The following is a 20,643-nucleotide window of genomic DNA, read 5'->3' as shown; positions in this document are numbered from 1 at the left end:
TTTTTCCTCTCCATTCTATCAATACGCATGTCCATTCTATCCTCTCCATTCTATAACTAGGCCTGCTTTTATCCAATCTAGCATTCCATTCTATCAATGCCCAGAGGCCAGTGTATTGAATATTGATGCCTGCGAGCTGGGAGGTAGTTCTCTTGGATGTGAATATTTTATCCATGACAAGGCAGTTGGCCAATAGAGGTGTAACATTATTCTCTCCATACTCAATACATATTGATTCCCAGAGATTATGATGAGATCTGCAAACTCAGGTGGAAACAAGTCTCTCTCTCTCTTATGCTCGCTTACTCTCTCTTACGCTCTCTTACACTCTCTCTCAATTCAATTCAATGGGCTTTATTGGCATGGGAAACATGTTTACAATGGTAAAGCAAATGAAATATACAACAAACAAAAGGGAAATAAACAAGAGAAATATTAGTGAATGTAACACTTCCCAAAAATTTCAAAGAATATACAGTTGAAGTCGGAAGTTTATATAACCTTAGCCAAATACATTTAACCTCAGTTTTACACAATTCCTGACATTTCATCTAAGTAAAAATGTCCCTTGTTTTAGGTCATTTAGGATCACCACTTTATTTTAAGAATGTGAAATGTCAGAAAAATAGTAGAGAGAATGATTTATTTCAGCTTTTATTTCTTTCATCACATTCCCAGTGGGTCAGAAGTTTACATACACTCAATTAGTAGTTGGTAGCATTGCCTTTAAATTGTTTAACTTGGGTGAAACGTTTCGGGTAGCCTTCCACAAGCTTCCCACAATAAGTTGGGTGAATTTTGGCCCATTCCTCCTGACAGAGTTCATGTAACTGAGTCAGGTTTGTAGGCCTACTTGCTCGCACACGCTTTTTCAGTTTTGCCTACAAATTTTCTATAGGCTTGAGGTCAGCACTTTGTGATGGCCACTCCAATACCTTGACTTTGTTGTCCTTAAGCAATTTTCCACAACTTTGGAAATATGCTTGGGGTCATTGTCCATTTGGAAGACCCATTTGCGACCAAGCTTTAACTTCCTGACTGATGTCTTGAGATGTTGCTTCAATATATCCACATAATTTTCCTTCCTTATGAAGCCATCTATTTTGTGAAGTGCACCAGTCCCTCCTGCAGCGAAGCACCCCCACAACATGATGCTGCCACCCCCGTGCTTCATGGTTGGGATGGTGTTCTTTGGCTTGCAAGCCTCCCCCTTTTTCCTCCAAACATAACGATGGTCATTATGGCCAAACAGTTCTATTTTTGTGTCATCAGACCAGGGGACAAAAAGTAAGATCTTTGTCTCCATGTGAAGTTGCAAACCTTTAGTCTGGCTTTTTTATGGCGGTTTTGGAGCAGGGGCTTCTTCCTTGCTGAGCGGCCTTTCAGGTTCTGTCAATATTGGACTTGTTTTACTGTGGATATAAATACTTCTGTACCTGTTTCCTCCAGCATCTTTACAACGTCCTTTGCTGTTGTTCTGGGATTGATTTGCACTTTTGGCACCAAAATACGTTCATCTCTAGGAGACAGAACGTGTCTCCTTCCTGAGCGGTATGACGGCTGCATGGTTCCATGGTGTTTATACTTGTGTACTCTTGTTTGTACTGCTGAACGTGGTACCTTCAGGCATTTGGAAATTGCTCCCAGGGATGAACTAGACTTGTGGAGGTCTACATTTTTTTATGAGGTCTTTTATTTATTTATTTTGATTTTCCCATGATGTCAAGCAAAGACGCACTGACTTTGAAGGTAGGCCTTGAAATACATCCACAGGTACACCTCCAATTGACTCAAATGATGTCAATTAGCCTATCAGAATCTTTTAAACCCATTACATAATTTTCTGGAATTTTCCAAGCTGTTTAAAGGCACAATCAACTTAGTGTATGTAAACTTCTGACCCACTGAAATTGTGATACAGTGAATTATAAGTGAAATAATTGGTCTGTAATCAATTGTTGGAAAAAATACTTGTGTCATGCACAAAGTAGATGTCCAACGCGACTTGCCAAAACTATAGTTTGTTAACAAGACATTTGTGGAGTGGTTTAAAAACAAGTTTTAATGTCTCCAACCTAAGCGTATGTAAACTTCCGACTTCAACTGTAGATATTTCAAATGTTTTATTATTGGCTATGTACTCTTGCTCTCGCTCTCTCTCTCCCCCTCTCTTCATCTCAGTCTCTCTCACTCTCTCTCTCTCATGCTCTCTTTCTACACCCCCCTATCTCAAGCACTCGTTTTCAGGGTGTATTTTAGGGTTGTCACAATACTACAATATATGATTGTCCATGACAACAAAGAAAACAGAAAGCAGACTAAACTCTTTGGTCTTTAAAGAAACCTACTGCATGTAAAATATTGTGTGCTATAGCTTGGAAAATAAACATGATTCTGGTTGACAACATAAGGCTGCTTGTTTCCAACATTAGGACTGTTTTCCTCAGGAAATATAGTCCGCTTCATGTGTTGTTTCCTTGCCACAATACCTCTGAGAATCGCAATACTGGTATTGTGACATCCCTAGTGTATTTTAGCTGAATTAACAGTGAATCAGAATATGATTGATTCTTTACATGAGCTCTGTATGCCACATTCACAGCCCTGGATTTGCAGATGGTTAGCTTCTAACAGATTGACCATAGATGTGGAGTTAAGTGGTGGGCACTTTTATGAGGTGTGATATTATTACTGCGTCTGGCCGCCATCGTTCAGAGTGGATGTGTCCACTCAACCAAAAGCCTGGAGACAAACCAATGTTCCTGTGGTCAGTAGCCACATCCTAGCAGCAGATTCAAATGTCAACAAAACACCATTTGTATGGTTGGCCTTCAAACTACTGAAAGTCTCTCTACTTGGAGTTGGTTTCCTTGGATGTGGATATATTTCATCCATGACAAGGCAGTGGTCCTCCACGTGAAAGATTGCAGAGATTCATAGAATGTTTCATCACATAATGTGCATGATTGCTTTCCAGCCGAGCGAGGAGAGAGGGGCTCTGACCCTAGTTATTCAGTGGCAGTGCACTGGTGCAACACAGGAAAGCCATTTGTTTTTGTTTGTGTTGTTCTTTATGAAGCCACATGCTCTTTGGTTTCCTAACCTTCCTGGTAATTACCAATCATCTCAACAGCCGCTTGGCTTGTCTGTTGGAAACGCCTTAAAACAGAGAATGTCAACAGCTGTGGTGATTAGTTAGACTAACTGATCGTCAAGTTCCCTTATTAGACCACATTGTTTCCTTCAGCTGGATACCAGAACAGGGTAATATGATGAGCGTTTGTTGCTCCTGCATTTACATTCATACTGAGTGGTGTTGGCCAACAGGGTGCAACACTATTCCCTCCATATCCAATGCATATTGATTCCCAGAGATTATGATGAGATCTGTAAACTCAGGTGGAAACTAATGTCTCTCTCTCTCTCTCACTCTTACGCTCTCTCTGTCTGTCTCTCTCTTTCTACAGCCCCTCTATCTCAAACACTCATTTTCAGGGTGTTTTTCTGAATATTTTCACAGAGACCCCCTGTGTTTGACCTTGAATTACTAACAATGAGGAAATTGGCATGTACTCGGTGTATACAGTGTGTATTTTAGGGTTGTCACGATACTACGATATCTGATTGTCCATGGCAATAAAGAAAACACAAAGCAGACTAAACTCTTCGGTCTTTCAAAATAACCTACTGCATGTAAAATATTGTGTGCTATAGCTTGGAAAATAAACATGATTCTGGTTGACAGCATAGGGCTGCTTGTTTCCAACATTTTTCCGCAGGAAATGTAGTCCGCTTCATGTGTTGTTTCCTTGCCACAATACCTCTGAGCATCGCGTGTATTTTAGCTGAATTAACAGTGAATCAGAATATGATTGATTCTTTACATGAGCTCTGTATGCCACATTCACAGCCCTGGATTTGCAGAAGGTTAGCTTCTAACAGATTGACCATAGATGTGGAGTTAAGTGGTGGGCACTTTTATGAGGTGTTATATTATTACTGCGTCTGGCCGCCATCGTTCAGAGTGGATGTGTCCACTCAACCAAAAGCCTGGAGACAAACCAATGTTCCTGTGGTCAGTAGCCACATCCTAGCAGCATATTCAAAAGTCAACAAAACACCATTCATATGATTGGCCTTCAAAACCACTCAGTCTCTACAGACAAACTTGAAAATACATGGGTACAGGGTGTAACTATAGAACATTGTGTGACTGTCCTGCGTCAGACATAGTAAAACAAGTGCAGGCTCCTGAACAAGGCTACATGGTGTAACTAAAACATTGTATTTTAATGTGTGGCACATGTCCGGACGCTGACACATTAAAGAACGCATCTCTGTCATTCCTGATGCTCCTCTCCTCCTGTCTGTCCTCCCAACAGTCCCCCCCACCATCCTGAAGCTGGATGAGCCCGAGCGTCGCCATGAAACCTGCATAGAGTTCACGGTGCGTGGCAACCCCCTGCCCACCCTGCGCTGGTTCCACCGGGACAACGAGATCTCCCCCAGTGACTACATCCGCACTGAGATGGATACCTACCAGGACTACCTAGAGGGATGCCTCAACTTCAAGGACCCCACGCACCACAACAATGGCAACTACACTCTGGAGGCTAGCAACTTCCTAGGAGTCACCACCAAGACAGTGTATGGACACTTCCTCAACGCCCCGTTTCCAGACGGTAGGTAGATTATACTAGCTAAAGAAGCTATGCTGTATATAATAGTACAGATATACACTGCATAGTAGCTTCATATCTGTGACCTTTCATTAGTCCAACATGATATTGCATGGATCAGTGGAATTGATGAAGCAGAGCTGAAAACTGTTGAGAGTCACTGAGGACCAAGTTTTACTGACTTATTAACAGGGTCATTGATGAATATAGGACATTCGCTCTCTCTGTTAGACCTCTATTCATAAATGGGATTTATGTACACTGCTTGTCAAAAGTTTTAGAACACCTACTCATTCAAGGGTTTTTCTTTATTTAGACTATTTTCTACATTGTAGAATAATAGTTAAGACATCAAAACTATGAAAAAACACATATGAAATCATGTAGTAACCAAAAAAGTGATAAAGGAATCAAAATATATTTATATTTGAGATTCTTCAAATGGCCACACTTTGCCTTGATCTTGGCATTCTCTCAACCAGCTTCACGAGGTAGTCACCTGAATGCATTTTAATTAACAGGTGTGACTTCTTAAATTAATTTGTGGAATTTCTTTCCTTAATGTTTTTGAGACAATTAGTTGTGTTGTGACAAGGTAGGGGTTATACAGAAGATAGCCCTATTTGGTAAAAGACCAAGTCCATACTATGGCAATTACAGCTCAAATAAGCAAAGAGAAATGACAGACAATCATTAGTCAGTCAATCCGGAAAATGTCAAGAAGTCGCAAAAACCATCAAGCGCTATAATAAAACTGGCTCTTATGATGACTGCCACAGGAATAGAAGACCCAGAGTTACCTCTCCTGTCGAGGATATGTTCATTAGAGTTACCAGCCTCAGAAATTGCAGCCCAAATAAATGCTTCACAGAGTTCAATTTACAGACACATCTCAACATCCACTGTTCATAGGATACTGTGGTAAACGGGCCTTCATGGTCGAATTGCTGCAAAGAAAACACTACTAAAGGACACCAATAAGAAGAAGAGACTTGTTTGAGCCAAGAAACATGAGCAATGGACATTAGACCGGTGGATATTTGTCCTTTGGTCTGGAGTCCAAATTGGAGATTTTTGGATCCAACCACCGTGTCATTGTGAGATGCAGTTTGGGGGAACGGATGATCTCTGCATGTGTATTTCCCACCGCAAAGCATGGAGGAGGAGGTGTGATGGTGTGGGGGTGCTTTGCTGATGACACTGTCAGTGATATATTTAGAATTCAAGGCACACTTAACCAGCATGGCTACCACAGCATTCCACAGCGATACTCCATCCCGTCTGGTTTGAGCTTAGTAGGAGTATAATTTATAACAATGACCCAACACACCTCCAGGATGTGAAAGGGCTATTTTACCAAGAAGGAAGTGATGGAGTGCTGCATCAGATGACCTCGCCTCCACAGTCTCCAAACCTCAACCCAATTGAGATGGTTTGGGATGAGTTGGACCGCAGAGTGAAGGAAAAGCCGCAAACAAGTGCTCAGCATATGTGAGAACTCCTTGAAGACTGTTGGAAAAGCGTTTCAGGTGATGCTGGTTGAGAGAATGCCATTGAGTGTGCAAAGCTGTCATCAAGGCAAAGGGTGGCTTTTTGAAGAATCTCAAATATAAAATATTTTTTGATTTGTTTACCACTTTTTTGGTTACTACATGATTCTATATGAGTTATTTCATAATTTTGATGTCTTCACTATTATTCTACAATGTAGAAAATAGTAAAAATAAAGAAAAACCCTTGAATGAGTAGGTATTCTAAAACTTTTGACCGGTAGTGTGGAGGTGAAGATACAATATTTTTGGTGACTTTGTGTTCTTTTTGATTTTAAATGCTTTATTTGTAGATTTTCAAATGTGAGAACGTAGAGACATTTAGAACAGTACAACATCCCCAGTCCTTCTCTCCCCCGCCCACCTCCCGACCCACCCTGCCATCGCGCCCACCCACCCTGTTAAGGCATCATACCAAGAGGGTACAAAAAAACAATAGCAATAAATAATAACAATAATAGTAATACAATGGTAATTACAACAGCACTGCTGACATTAAAACTGATCTCTATTAGCAGCTCCAACATTTGAACATCTTGGCCATGTTCTGTTATAATCTCCACCCGGCACAGCCAGAAGAGGACTGGCCACCCCTCATAGCTTGGTTCCTCTCTAGGTTTCTTCCTAGGTTCTGGCCTTTCTAGGGAGTTTTTCCTAGCCACCGTGCTTCTACACCTGCATTTCTTGCTGTTTGGGAGTTTAGGCTGGGATTCTGTACAGCACTTTGTGACATCAGCTGATGTAAGAAGGGCTTTATAAATGTATTTGATTTGATGATTTGGCTTATAACAGTGCCCCTGAATCCTGGTCCGGTGACCCAAAGTGGCACATCCCCGCCCCAGCATCCAACACACCCGACCCCAATCAAGGGCTGAGGAAAATGTGTTATCAACAAAAAAATACAGATCTTATGCCAGAATTCGAATGCAGATTTGCATGTTAACGGGAAGAAGCAGATTTCTTGGTAAAGGCTAAAGTGATTTCGGGATTGGGACCCGATTTTAAGGGATCTCACGATAATGGGATTCAACACATGGATTCCGAGGTTCATAGGGAGTGGAGAGCACAGTAACGAGACGGGAGATGTTGAAAGGCTTGACTGTAACTCCATGACAGCCCAAGTTGGTTAGCTCAAGTGTAGAAACCTAGTAAACACATTTAGATATACACTACATGACCAAAAGTATGTGGACACCTGCTCAAACATCTCATTCCAAAATCATGGGCATTAATATGGAGTTGGTCCCCCCTTTGCTGCTGTAACAGCCTCCACTATTCTAGGAATGCTTTCCACTAGATGTTGGAACATTGCTGCTGGGACTTGCTTCCATTCAGCCACAAGAGCGTTAGTGAGGTGCTTCAAGCCCTCACCGGTCCCCTTCTGTGAGCTTGTGTGGCATACCACTCTGCAGCTGAGTCGTTGTTGCTCCTAGACGTTTCTACTTTACAATAACAGCATTTACAGTTAACCATGGCAGCTCTAACAGGGAAGAAATTTGACTAAATGACTTGTTGGATAGGTGGCATCCCATGACGGTGCCACGTTGAAAGTCACTGAGCTCTTCAGTAAGGTCATTCTACTGCCAATGTTTGTCTATGGAGATTGCATGGCTGTGTGCTCAATTTTTATACACCTGTCAGCAATGGTTGAAATAGCCGAATCCACAAATTTGAAGGGGTGTCCACATATTGTTGTGTATATATAGTGTATTTGCTGACCAGTCGTAAAGTAAAAAATGTTCTTCTTTAAACATGCCCTGCACATATACACATTGGTTGAATACATCACTGACAAATCCTTTTCTGTCTTCTTTTCCTACAGATTATGGTGATTATGGTAAGTGATTTTATAAAACAGTCAACAAGAAGTAGTACCATAAGACAAATAGTACCATGATATGCAAGAACCCGGAAGTCTCTAGCTGAATAAAACGTGATTTAAACGATTCTAGGGGGTTATGGTAAATGATTTGTATTTTAAGACCATCAACAATAAATGTAGGTAACTGCCAAAATAAAGGATACACCAAGATAAAGTATCTTAATATGGCATTGGGCCATCACGAGCTACCAGAACACCTTGGCATATTCTACAACTGTCTGGAACTCTATTGGAGGGATGCAATACCATTCTTCCATGAGATAGTCCATCATTTTGGTGCTTTGTTGATGGTGGTGGAAAACGATGTCTCAGGCAACGTTCCAGAATCTTCCATAAGTGTTTAATTGGGTTGAGATCTGGTGACTGAGACGCACACACATATACATTCGTGGCCAAAAGTTTTGAGAATGACACAAATATTAATTTTCACAAGGTTTGCTGCTTCAGTGTCCTTAGATATTAGATATTTTTGTCAGATGTTAGTATGGAATACTGATGTAATTACAAGCATTTCATAAGTGTCAAAGGCTTTTATTGACAATTACATGAAGTTCAGGCCAAGAGTCAACATTTGCAGTGTTGACTCTTCTTTTTCAAGTCCTCTGCAATCCACCCTGGCATGCTGTCAATTAACTTCTGAGCCACATCCTGACTGATGGCATCCCATTCTTGCATAATCAATGCTTGGAGTTTGTCAGAATTTGTGGGTTTTTGTTTGTCCATTCGCCTCTTGAGGATTGACCACAAGTTCTCAATTAGATTAAAGGTCTGGGGAGTTTCCTGGCTATGGACCCAAAATATTGATGTTTTGTTCCACGAGCCACTTAGTTATACCTTTGCCTTATGGAAAGGCGGGACATCATGCTGGAAAAGGCATTGCTCATCACCAAACTGTTCCTGGATGGTTGGGAGTAGTTGCTCTCAGAGGATGTGTTGGTACCATTCTTTATTCATGGCTGTGTTCTTAGGCAAAATTGTGAGCCCACTCCCTTGACTGAGAAGCAACCCCACACATGAATGGTCTCAGGATGCTTTACTGTTGGCATGACACAGGACTGATGGTAGCGCTCACCTTGTCTTCTTCGGACAAGCTTTTTTCCGGATGCCCGAAACAACCGGAAAGGGGATTCATCAGAGAAAATGACTTTACCTCAGTCCTCAGCAGTCCAATCCCTGTACCTTTTGCAGAATATCAGTCTGTCACTGATGTTTTTCCTGGAAAAAAAGTGGCTTCTTTGCTACCCTTCTTGACACCAGGCCATCCTCCAAAAGTCTTCGCCTCAATGTGCGTGCAGATGCACTCACACCTGCCTGCTGCCATTCCTGAGCAAGCTCTGTACTGGTGGTGCCCCGATCCCGCAGCTGAATCAACTTTAGGAGACGGTCCTGGCACTTGCTGGACTTTCTTGGGCGCCCTGAAGCCTTCTTCACAACAATTGAACAGCTTTCCTTGAAGTTCTTGATGATCCGATAAATGGTTGATTTAGGTGCAATCTTACTGGCAGCAATATCCTTGCCTGTGAAGCCCTTTTTGTGCAAAGCAATGATGACGGCACGTGTTTCCTTGCAGGTAACAAAGGTTGACAGAGGAAGAACAATGATTCCAAGCACCATCCTCCTTTTGAAGCTTCCAGTCTGTTATTCGAACTCAATCAGCATGACAGAGTGATTTCCAGCCTTGTCCTCGTCAACACTCACACCTGTGTTAACAAGAGAATCACTGACATGTCAGCTGGTCCTTTTGTGGCAGGGCTGAAATGCAGTGGAAATGTTTTTTTGTGGATTCAGTTTATTTGCATGGCAAAGAGGGACTTTGCAATTAATCTGATCACCCTTCATAAGATATGCCAATTGCCATCATACAAACTGAGGCAGCAGACTTGCAAATTCATATTTGTGTCATTCTCAAAAATGTTGGCCACAACTGTACACTTTAACCCTCCTTTGAGACCCCTCTTTCAAAGTCACTGAGATCTCTTCTAGCCATGGTAGCCAAAATAATGGGCGACTGGGCATTTTTATACATGACCATAAACATGATGGGATGTTAATTGCTTAATTAACTCAGGACCACACCTGTGTGGAAGCACCTGCTTTCAATAATCTTTGTATCCCTCATTTACTCAAATGAATCCTATATTTTGGCTGTTACCTGAAGTACAATGACATAAATAGTACCATGACATCTATTTAATAAACATAGTGACAAAATGGTAATGGGAGCTTACATTTGATTTAATTTAAATCTTCTGATATTTACTACCCTAATTCCAAACAGTTGTTCCTACCATACACTGCCTACATTTGCTGAGTAGGACTCAAGTTATAGCTAGACGCCTCTCTCGTTGAAGGACCAACAGGAGGGCATTTTCATTTAGTCTTTAATCTGTTCTAATTTAGGAGTTAAATGTAGAGGCACGCACAACCACTGATCTTCATCCCCAGGCCCTCAAATTGACATCATGCCGGAGCTTCATTGGGATATTCCATGCATAATAAATCCTGAATGCGGTCGTGAGAGAGTGACAGATTGTTACTGTCAGGGCTGGAAATGATGTTGGATGAGTGTACTTGGTGGTAGGAAGGCAGGGAGAGGAAGAGGGCAGGCAGAACAGGACAGATGGGTTTGTCAGATACACTCAGCACAGTTCTGTTCTATTCTTTTCCGCGCCCCTACACTCCACCACACCGTGGCCTGTTAGCAGAGAGCATGATGGGAGGGAAACCCAAGGGAATGAGTGTCTCCATAGAAGTGGATACAGATGAGGAGAGACTAGAAAAGGTCTCAGTTTATCAGAAATGGAAGCAGAGCTGTGAAGGGCAACAACCCAACTAACACTACACAGTTTGTAAAGCATTAACCATAACATTAGTTAGCTGCATGGATTGTGGGTCTGTGCTGTAATTATTTCATCTGATACATACTGTAGCTCAGGGTTGGACATAAAATTATGTGAAAACGTTTATTGTTGGACATAAAAGACTGTGAAAACACCAGCAAATCAGCTCCAAGAGAATTTTTTTTTTTTTTTTGGGGGGGGGGATCTGTTTGCACGCATAATACACTGAGTGTACAAAACATTATAAACACCTTCCTAATATTGAGTTGTACCCCAACCTTTTGCCCTAAGAACATAAGTTGGGATGGACTCTACAAGGTGTCGAAAGCGTTCCACAGGGATGCTGGCCCATGTTGACTCCAATGCTTCCCACAGTTGTATCAAGTTGGCTGGATGTCCTTTGGTTGGTGGACCATTCTTGATACACACAGGAAACTGTTGAGTGTGCAAAACCCAGCAGTGTTGCAGTTCTTGACACAAACCGGTGCGCCTGACCCTGTTCAATGGCACTTACATCTTCTGTCTTTCCCATTCACCCTCTAAATGGCACACATGCACAATCCATGTCTCAAGGCTAAAAAACAATTATTTATCCTGTCTCCTCCACTTTATCTACACTGATTGTGACATCACACTGATTGTGACATCATAAGGATCATAGCTTTCACCTGGATTCACCTGGTCAGTCTGTCATAGAAAAAGCAGGTGTTCTTAATGTTTTGTACACTCAGTGTATTTGATTGTATACACATGTAAGCAAAATTTGTAATGGGCTGAATGGCCCATGGCTGAATATAGTTGATGATCTCTGCTGTAGGCCATACCCACCCTTCTCCCCTGCCATCACGGATTACAACTCTAAATGTTAATCTCCATGCCTATGGCTTGTTCAGAATTTTAGTGTAGACTGCATGTTATGTTTCAGGATGTACTATACAGAACATACAGTATAACTCAAGGTTGTCAGTCAGTACTTTCATAAATAGGACCAATGTGTTCTTTGTTCTTCTTCACAGGGACTCCTACGCCAACCATCACAGTAACACACAGGCCTGAGGAGGACACATTCGGGGTGAGTTTGAGAACATGGTGGTGCTGTACTAAGTGGCTGTTTAAAACCTAGTGTAGCTACAGCCTGCATACAGCACATGAACATCTTCTTTTTCCTGGGAACAACAACAAAAAGGAGGCTTTAGTTTGAGCTATTTTAATCTGTTTATTTTCCTTTATTTTTCACTCCCTTGCCTTGTAGCTCCCTCCTATCTGCCTTTTCCCTTGTGGCCACTGTGTTTAACAACTTCTTAAGAATGTAATTTCGACTCATCTTTGTGCTGTAATTGGTACAGGTTAGTGTTTTTTTCATCAGGAATCTTGATCTGGAGGAAGCTCTGCAGAGTGGTCACTAGCTGGCACAGCCACAAGTAATACAATCTGATTTTAACCTTAACCACACTGTTAACCATAATGTCTATCCCTGATCTTAAATGAAGACCTAAAAGCACATTTTTGTTTTTATCAAATTTGACAATATAGCCAATTTTGACTTTTGAGCTGGCCTATTTAAGGGGAAATCGCTCAGTTCTGCCTCCAGGACAAGAAGACTCATGACAATAAACATCAGCCTGCATAATTGACTGGATGGAGATGATTTGCTCATTTTAAGGTTTTAATGGGGAAGAGAGCATTGACATGGGGGGGGAAAGAAGACTTCCACTTCATTTCGTGCATCTCCTCTTTGATTTATCTTTGTATTGTTTTTTTGCCAGTGGAGAATGGCACGTAGAGGCATTGTTAATGTGCAGAGAGTGCCCTAACAGTTTTTTGTTGTTGAAGTAACTTATGTAAACCTCAATAGTCTACTGCACCTTACCATATGGTAAAATGCATTCCCTTTAATTTTCAGTAGAACATTGCACTACTAATCAAATTTTCACAAACCCTGCATTCAGGCTTTATGCCTGTTGGCTATTCTGTACTTAAGGTAGACATCTTCATTGTGAGATCTACTCTCACTAAACCCTGTCTTGTCCTGCTCCAGGTGTCTATTGCTGTCGGCCTGGCTGGATTTGCCTGTGTCCTTCTTGTTGTCCTGTTTGTTCTCATCAACAAATATGGACGGCGGTCAAAGTTTGGAATGAAAGGTAAGAAACACTAAGTGCTCTTCTGAAAGAAAGTTAGAATAATTTAGACCTTGTTTTTTTAGATATCACCTCACCTGTAAAAATATAAATTATACTGGCTTTGTGCTTCTGTATCCCTTTCATGCCAAATACCTTGTTGTGTTATCTGTCTATGCCATACCTAGTCCACTTTCACATGCAGTATGTATGTATGTATGCAGCACACAGCAGTAACATTACACTCAAAAGGTGCTATCTAGAACCAAAAAGGTTATTCGGCTGTCCCCATAGGATAACCCTTTGATAAACCATTTTGGTTCCATGTAGAACCTTTTCCACAGAGGGTTCTACATGGAATCCAAAAGAGTTCTACCTGGAGCCAAAAAGGGTTATACATGGGACCAAAAAAGGGTTATACATGGGACCAAAAAAGGGTTATCCATGGGGACAGCTGCAGAACCCTTTTGGAACCCTTTTTTCCAGAATGTACCTATACTTTATCTACTGCTTGTGTTGTATGTGGACAGGCAGGCGGAGGTGGAGGTGACACTCACCATACTGCAGATTTGATCACTGTGAAGATGAGTTTTCAGGAGTGTCAGTTATGCCAACCAATTCCAAATATGGCACAGTGCAGCCTAAGCGTATATTTTTGAGTCATGTCCAAGCACTACTTATCACTGTCTTCTTGTGGCTGATGCAGCTGGTTCCGCTGCATGTCATGTTGGACTTGGTGCTCTCTGTGACGGATGCAGTAGTAGTAAAGACCTCCCTCTCAGCTTCATGCCCTGTCCCTTCTCCTGGAACAGCCCTGTCTCAGGGATGGCTGTGCTGCTGTTAGAAACTGTATGACTGTGTTTACAGTGTTTCAGCTAACACATGCCGGCTTTGGCTGATGACTGTGCATTGCCTGTGTAGACATAGCTTAGGAGGATGTGGGCCAGTGGTGTCAAACACATTTTCCCCCGGGGGCCACATTCGGTCTTCAAAGAGGTCCGGAGCGCCGCACGGAAATGTGTTATTTTTCCTCTGCATCAGAAATGTGCAAAAAATTGTCCTCTATTCATAATTTTGGGAATTTCTGATGCTCCCTGACGGTCTTGTTTTCATTTGGGGGATTCTTAGCGAGCTGGACACAGTCAAGAATCTGTATAAATGTAGGTCCAATATCGTTTCTATACAGTTTCCATTTTTATTTCAGTCACTCTATTGAGGTCGTCCCCCTGTCGTCCCCAATATTTATTTTAGTGTATTATATACATTGAACTAAAACATAAACGCAACATGAGACAATTTCAAAGATCTTACTGAGTTACAAGGAAATCCGTAAATTCAGTATGACTTAATCTATGGATTTCACATGACTGGGAATACAGATATGCATCTGTTGGCCACAGATGCCTTCAAAAAAAGGTAGGGGGTGGATCAGAAAACCAGTCTGTTGTAACCATAATTTGCCTCATGAAGCGTGACACATCTCATTTGCATAGAGTTGATCAGACTGTTGATTGTGTCCTGTGGCATGTTATCCCACTCTTCTTCAGTGGGTGTGCAAAGTTGCTGGATATTGGTGGGAACTGGAACACGTTGTTGTACACGTCTTTTCAGAGCATCCCAAACATGCTCAATGGGTCTGGTGGGTCAATTGGTCATGTCTGGTGAGTATGCAGGCCATGAAAGAACTGGGACATTATCAGCTTCCAGGAATTATGTACAGATCCTTGTGACATGGGGCCGTGATTTATCATGCTGAAACATGAGGTGATGGTGGCAGATGAATGGCATGACAATGGGCCTCAGGATCTCATATCTCTGTGCATTCAAATTGCCATCGATAAAAATCAATTGTGTACGTTGTCCGTAGCATATGCCTGCCCATACCATAACCCCACCACCACAATGAGGCACTCTATTCACAACACTGACATCAGCAAACCACTCGCCCACACGACCCCATCTGCCCGGTACAGTTGAAACCGGGATTCATCGGTGAAGAGCACACTTCTCCAGCGTGCCCATGGCCATCAAAGGTGAGCATTTGCCCACTGAAGTCGGTTACGACACCAAACTGCAGACAGGTCTAGAACCTGGTGAGGACAACGACCATGCAGATGAGCTTCCCTGAGATGAGCTACCCTGAGATGGTTTCCGACAGTTTTGCACACCTGTATTTGGGGAGTTTCTCCCATTCTTCCCTGCAGATCCTCTCAAGCTCTGTCAGGTTGGATGGGGAGCATCGATGCACAGCTATTTTCAGGTCTTTCAAGAGATCGGGTTCAAGGACATTCAGAGACCTGTCCTGAAGCCTCTCCTGCATTGTCTTGGCTGTGTTCTTAGGGTCGTTGTCCTGTTGGAATGTGAACCTTCATCTGAGGTCCTGAGCGCTCTAGAGCAGGTTTTCTTCAAGGATCTCTCTGTACTTTGCTCCATTCATCTTTCCTTCAATTCTGACTGGTTTCCAAGTCCCTGTCTCTGGAAAACACCTCCAGGCTTCACCGTAGGGATGGTGCAAGGTTTCCTCCAGATGTCATGCTTAGCATTCAGGCCAAAGAGCTCAATCTTGATTTCATCAGACCAGGGAATCTTGTATCTCATGGTCCTGGAGTCGTTTAGGTGCCTTTTTCCAAGCTGGCTGTCCTGTGGCTCTTACTGAGGAGTGGCTTCCGTCTGATTGATTGAGGCCACTGTGTTCTTGGGGACCTTCAATGTTGCAGAAATGTTTCGGTACCCTTCCCTAGATCTATGCCTTGACACAATTCCTTCGACCTCATGGCTTGGTTTTTGCTCTGAAATGCATTGTCAACTGTGGGACCTTATATAGATAGGTGTGTGCCTTTTCAAATCATGTCCAATCAATTGAATTTACCACAGGTGGACTTCAATAAAGTTGTAGAATCATCTCAAGGATTAGCAATGGAAACAGCATGCACCTGAGCTCAATTTCGAGTCTCATAGCAAAGGGTCTGAATACTTATGTAAATAAGGTATTTCAGTTTTTTCTTATCTCTAAAAACCTGTTTTCGCTTAGTCATTATTTGGTATTGTGTGTTTAAACAAATGCATTTTAGAATAAGGCTGTATTGTAACAAAATGTGGGAAAAGGCAAGGGGTCTGAAAAATGTCTTAATGCACTTCAGAAAGTATTCACACCCCTTGTCTTTTTCCACATGGTGTTCTGTTACAGCCTGGGTTTGATAGTCTACTCTGTACCCCACACATACAATTATCTGTAAGGTCCCTCAGTCGAGCAGTGAATTTCAAACACAATTTCAACCACAAAGACCAGCGAGGTTTTCCACTGCCTCTCAAATAAGGACATCTATTGGTAGATGGGTAAAAAATAAATAAAAAGCAGACAATGAATGTCCGTTTGATCATGATGAAGTTATTAATTATTTGGATGTGACTAAAAAGATACAGGCGTCTTTCCTAATTCAGTTGCTGGTGAGGAAGGAAACTGCTCAGGGATTTAACCATGAGGCCAATATTGACTTTAAACCAGTTACAGAGTTGAATGGCTGTGATAAGAGAGAACTGATGATGGATCAAGAACATTGTAGTTACTCCACAGTACTAACCTAGTTGACAGAGTGAAAAGAAGAAAGCTTGTAGAGTTTACAAATATTCCAAAACATCCTGTTTGCAACAAGGCACTAAGGTAATACTACAAAAAGATGTGGCAAAGCAATTCACTTTTTGTCCTGAATACAAACTGTTTTGTTTAGAGCAAATCCAATTCAACACATTACTGAGTACCACTCTCCTTATGTTCAGGCATAATGTAATGGGTATCCTTGTAATCGTTAAGGATTGTGGAGTTTTTCAGGATAAAAAATTAATGAATAGGAGCTAAACACAAGCAAAATTCTAGAGGAAAACCTGGCTGAGTCTACTTTTCACTCAACACGGGAATGAATTCACCTTTCAGCATGACAATAGCCTAAAACACAAGGCCAAATCTACACTGGAGTTGCTTACCAAGAAGACAGTGAATGTTCCTGAGTGGCTGAGTTACAGTTTTGACTTAAATCTACTTGAAAATCTATGGCAAGACCTGAAAATGGTTGTCTAGCAATGATCAACAACCAATTTGACATGGCTGGAATAACATCTACACATCTAAATTGAAAATGTTGCTTTAATAAATAAATAAATAAATAATAAATACATTCCACCAGAAAAAGTAGTCAGGACAAAAGTCTCGTTATTAGACTGGTTGCTACAGTATGCAACAACCACAGGCTAGATAGCAAGCTTACATTAAATGTATGAAAAAAACCAAGCATTAGCACCACTTCTAGAGTGACTAACACATGCCAATTATTTATTCATGTTTATCTGAATGTTGCCATTTATTGTGCACAAGCAATTTTTTTTCTCTCCATGTTATCGTTTGTTGTTGGCTTGCCCATGTTATCGTTTGTTGTTGGCTTGCCCATGTTGTCATTTGTTGTTGGCTTGCCCATGTTATCGTTTGTTGTTGGCTTGCCCATGTTATCGTTTGTTGTTGGCTTGCCCATGTTGTCGTTTGTTGTTGGCTTGCCCATGTTATCGTTTGTTGTTGGCTTGCCCATGTTATCGTTTGTTGTTGGCTTGCCCATGTTATCGTTTGTTGTTGGCTTGCCCATGTTATCGTTTGTTGTTGGCTTGCCCATGTTATCGTTTGTTGTTGGCTTGCCCATGTTGTCGTTTGTTGTTGGCTTGCCCATGTTGTCGTTTGTTGTTGGCTTGCCTATGTTGTCGTTTGTTGGCTACACGCTGCTGGAAATGGATGCCGTTCATTTAACTGGGGGAGCTGCTGCTGCATTGTCAGAGAGAATAGTGCTCCACCGCTTCCAGATTTGTCCTCCAGTAACTTTGAAGAGAGGTTTCGAATCTGTGTCCTCTGACAGACAGTATTTATCGAACCTCTATTTCTCGTGCCTCTGTCATCCGACAGTTTCTGGATCATGGTGGTTTGAAGGCAGTGGTTTGTGTAAATCTGCAACGGGCTGGCTATTTTGCAGATCTTTGGCAGCGTTTTTGTGTGGCGCTCTTGTGTACCTGAAACATCATACAATAACGTTAGCTAATAGTTAGACCTACATACAGTTGTAGTCGAAAGTTTACATACACTTTGGTTGGAGTCATTAAAACTTGTTTTTCAACCACTCCACAAATGTCTTGTAAACAAACTATAGTTTTGGAAAGTCGGTTAGGTCATCTACTTTGTGCATGACACAAGTATTTTTTTCCACAAATTGTTTACAGACAGATTATTTCACTTATAATTCACTGTATCACAATTCCAGTGGGTCAGACGTTTACATGCACTAAGTTGACTGTGCCTTTAAACAGCTTGGAAAATTCCAGAAAATGATGTCATGGCTTTAGAACCTTCTGATAGGCTAATTGACATAATTTGAGTCAAGGCATAACTTCAAACTTAGTGCCTCTTTGCTTGACATCATGGGAAAATCAAAAGAAATCATCCAAGGCCTCAGAAAACAAATTGTAGACCTCCACAAGTCTGGTTCATCCTTGGGAGCAATTTCCAAATGCCTGAAGGTACCACATTCATCTGTACAAAGAATATTATGCAAGTATAAACACCGTGGGATCACGCAGCCATCATACCGCTCAGGAAGGAGACACGTTCTGTCTCCTAGAGATGAATGTATTTTGGTGCAAAAAGTGCAAATCGATTCCAGAACAACAGCAAAGGACCTTGTGAAGATGCTGTAGGCAACATGTACAAAAGTATCTGTATCCACAGTAAAACAAATATTGAAATATATCGACATAACCTGAAAGGCCACTCAGCAAGGAAGAAGCCACTGCTTCAAAACCGCCATAAAAAGCCAGACTACGGTTTGCAGCTGCACATGGGGACAAAGATCGTACTTTTTGGAGAAATGTCCTCTTGTCTGATGAAGCAAAAATGGAACTGTTTGGCCATGATGGCCAACATTATGTTTGGAGGAAAAAGGGGGAGGCTTGCAAGCCAAAGAACACCATCCCAACCGTGAAACACGGGGGTGGCAGCATCATGTTGTGGGGGTGCTTTGCTGCAGGAGGAACTGGTGCACTTCACAAAATAGGTGGCATCATGAGGAAGGAAAACGATGTGGATAAATTGAAGCAACATCTCAAGACATCAGTCGGGAAGTTAAAGCTTGGTCGCAAATGGGTCTTCCAAATGGACAATGACCCCTAGCATACTTCCAAAGTTGTGGCGCTACCCATCCCTGTTGCGGGATAATTTTCGTCAGCAACCGCTGAATAGCATAGCGCCACAGTCCAATAATATTACAAAAAAATATTCATATTCATGAACTCACAAGTGCAATATTGCAAAACACAGTTTAGCCATTTGTTAATCCACCTGTTGTTTTGAAATGATGCTTTACAGCGAAAGCAATCCAAGCGTTTGTGTAAGTTTATCGATAGCATAGCATTATGTACACTTAGTATCAGGAAGCTTGGTCACGAAAATCAGAAAAGCAATCAGGTTAACCATTTACCTTTGATCTTCGGATGTTTTCACTCACGAGACTCCCAGTTACACAACAAATGCTCCTTTTGTTCCATAAAGATTATTTTTATACCCAAAATACCTCCGTTTGTTTGTCGCGTTATGTTCAGAAATCCACAGGAAAGAGAGTTCACGACAACGCAGACGGAAATTCCAAATAGTCTCCATAATGTCCACAGAAACATGTCAAACGTTTTTTGTAATCATTCCTCAGGTTGTTTTAAAAATATATATTCGATAATATATCAACCGAGTGTGTAGCTTTTTCAATAACACCGGGTGGAACAATGGCCGCTTTACTCTGTAGCGCAAAACTCACTCTGAGAGCCCCCACCGATCCACTTAAGCAATGTGATCTTTCACGCTCATTCTTCAAAATAAAAGCCTGAAACTATGTCTAAAGGCTGTTTACACCTTAGGGAAGCCATAGAAAAATGAATCTGGTTGATATCCCTTTAAATGGAGGATAGGCATGCATAGGAACAGAAGGGTTTCAAAATAAGAGGCACTTCCTGATTGGATTTTCCTCAGGTTTTCGCCTGCAATATCGGTTCTGTTATACTTACAGACAATATTTTTACAGTTTTGGAAACTTTAGAGTGTTTTCTATCCTAATCTGACAATTATATGCATATTCTAGTTTCTGGGGCTGAGAAATAGGCAGTTTCAAATGGGTACGTTTTTTAGCCAAACGAAAATACTGCCCCCTACACGCAAAAGGTTAAGGACAACAAAGTCAAATTATTGGAGTGGCCATCACAAAGCCCTGACCTCATCCTATAGAAAATGTGTGGGCAGAACTGAAAAAGCATGTGTGCGCAACGAGGCCTACAAACCTGACTCAGTTACACCAGCTCTGTCAGGAGGAATGGGCCAAAATTCACCCAACTAATTGTGGGAAGCTTGTGGAAGGCTAGCCAAAACGTTTGACCCAAGGTAAACAATTTAAAGGCAATGCTACCAACTACTAATTGAGTGTATGTAAACTTCTGACCCACTGGGAATGTGATGAAAGAAATAAAATCTGAAATAAATCATTCTCTCTACTATTATGCTGC

General features: G+C 41.6%; 1 protein-coding gene across 1 annotated transcript in view; it reads left to right on the top strand.

Moving 5' to 3' along the window:
• The window catches only part of LOC139386570 (NT-3 growth factor receptor-like), a 287,619-nt gene that overhangs the window by 162,928 nt on the left and 104,048 nt on the right, over positions 1-20,643 (top strand). Inside the window, exons 8-11 of the mRNA XM_071132265.1 lie at positions 4,383-4,682; positions 8,052-8,066; positions 11,968-12,023; positions 12,990-13,092. Of these exons, the coding sequence (XP_070988366.1) occupies positions 4,383-4,682; positions 8,052-8,066; positions 11,968-12,023; positions 12,990-13,092 (474 nt within the window). The remainder of the gene's footprint in view (positions 1-4,382; positions 4,683-8,051; positions 8,067-11,967; positions 12,024-12,989; positions 13,093-20,643) is intronic.

Source organism: Oncorhynchus clarkii, chromosome 1, assembly GCF_045791955.1.
Source record: "Oncorhynchus clarkii lewisi isolate Uvic-CL-2024 chromosome 1, UVic_Ocla_1.0, whole genome shotgun sequence".
Taxonomy (NCBI): Eukaryota; Metazoa; Chordata; class Actinopteri; order Salmoniformes; family Salmonidae; genus Oncorhynchus; species Oncorhynchus clarkii.
Note: the sequence above shows the minus strand (reverse complement) of the source record. Positions and strands in the feature narration are given on the sequence as shown.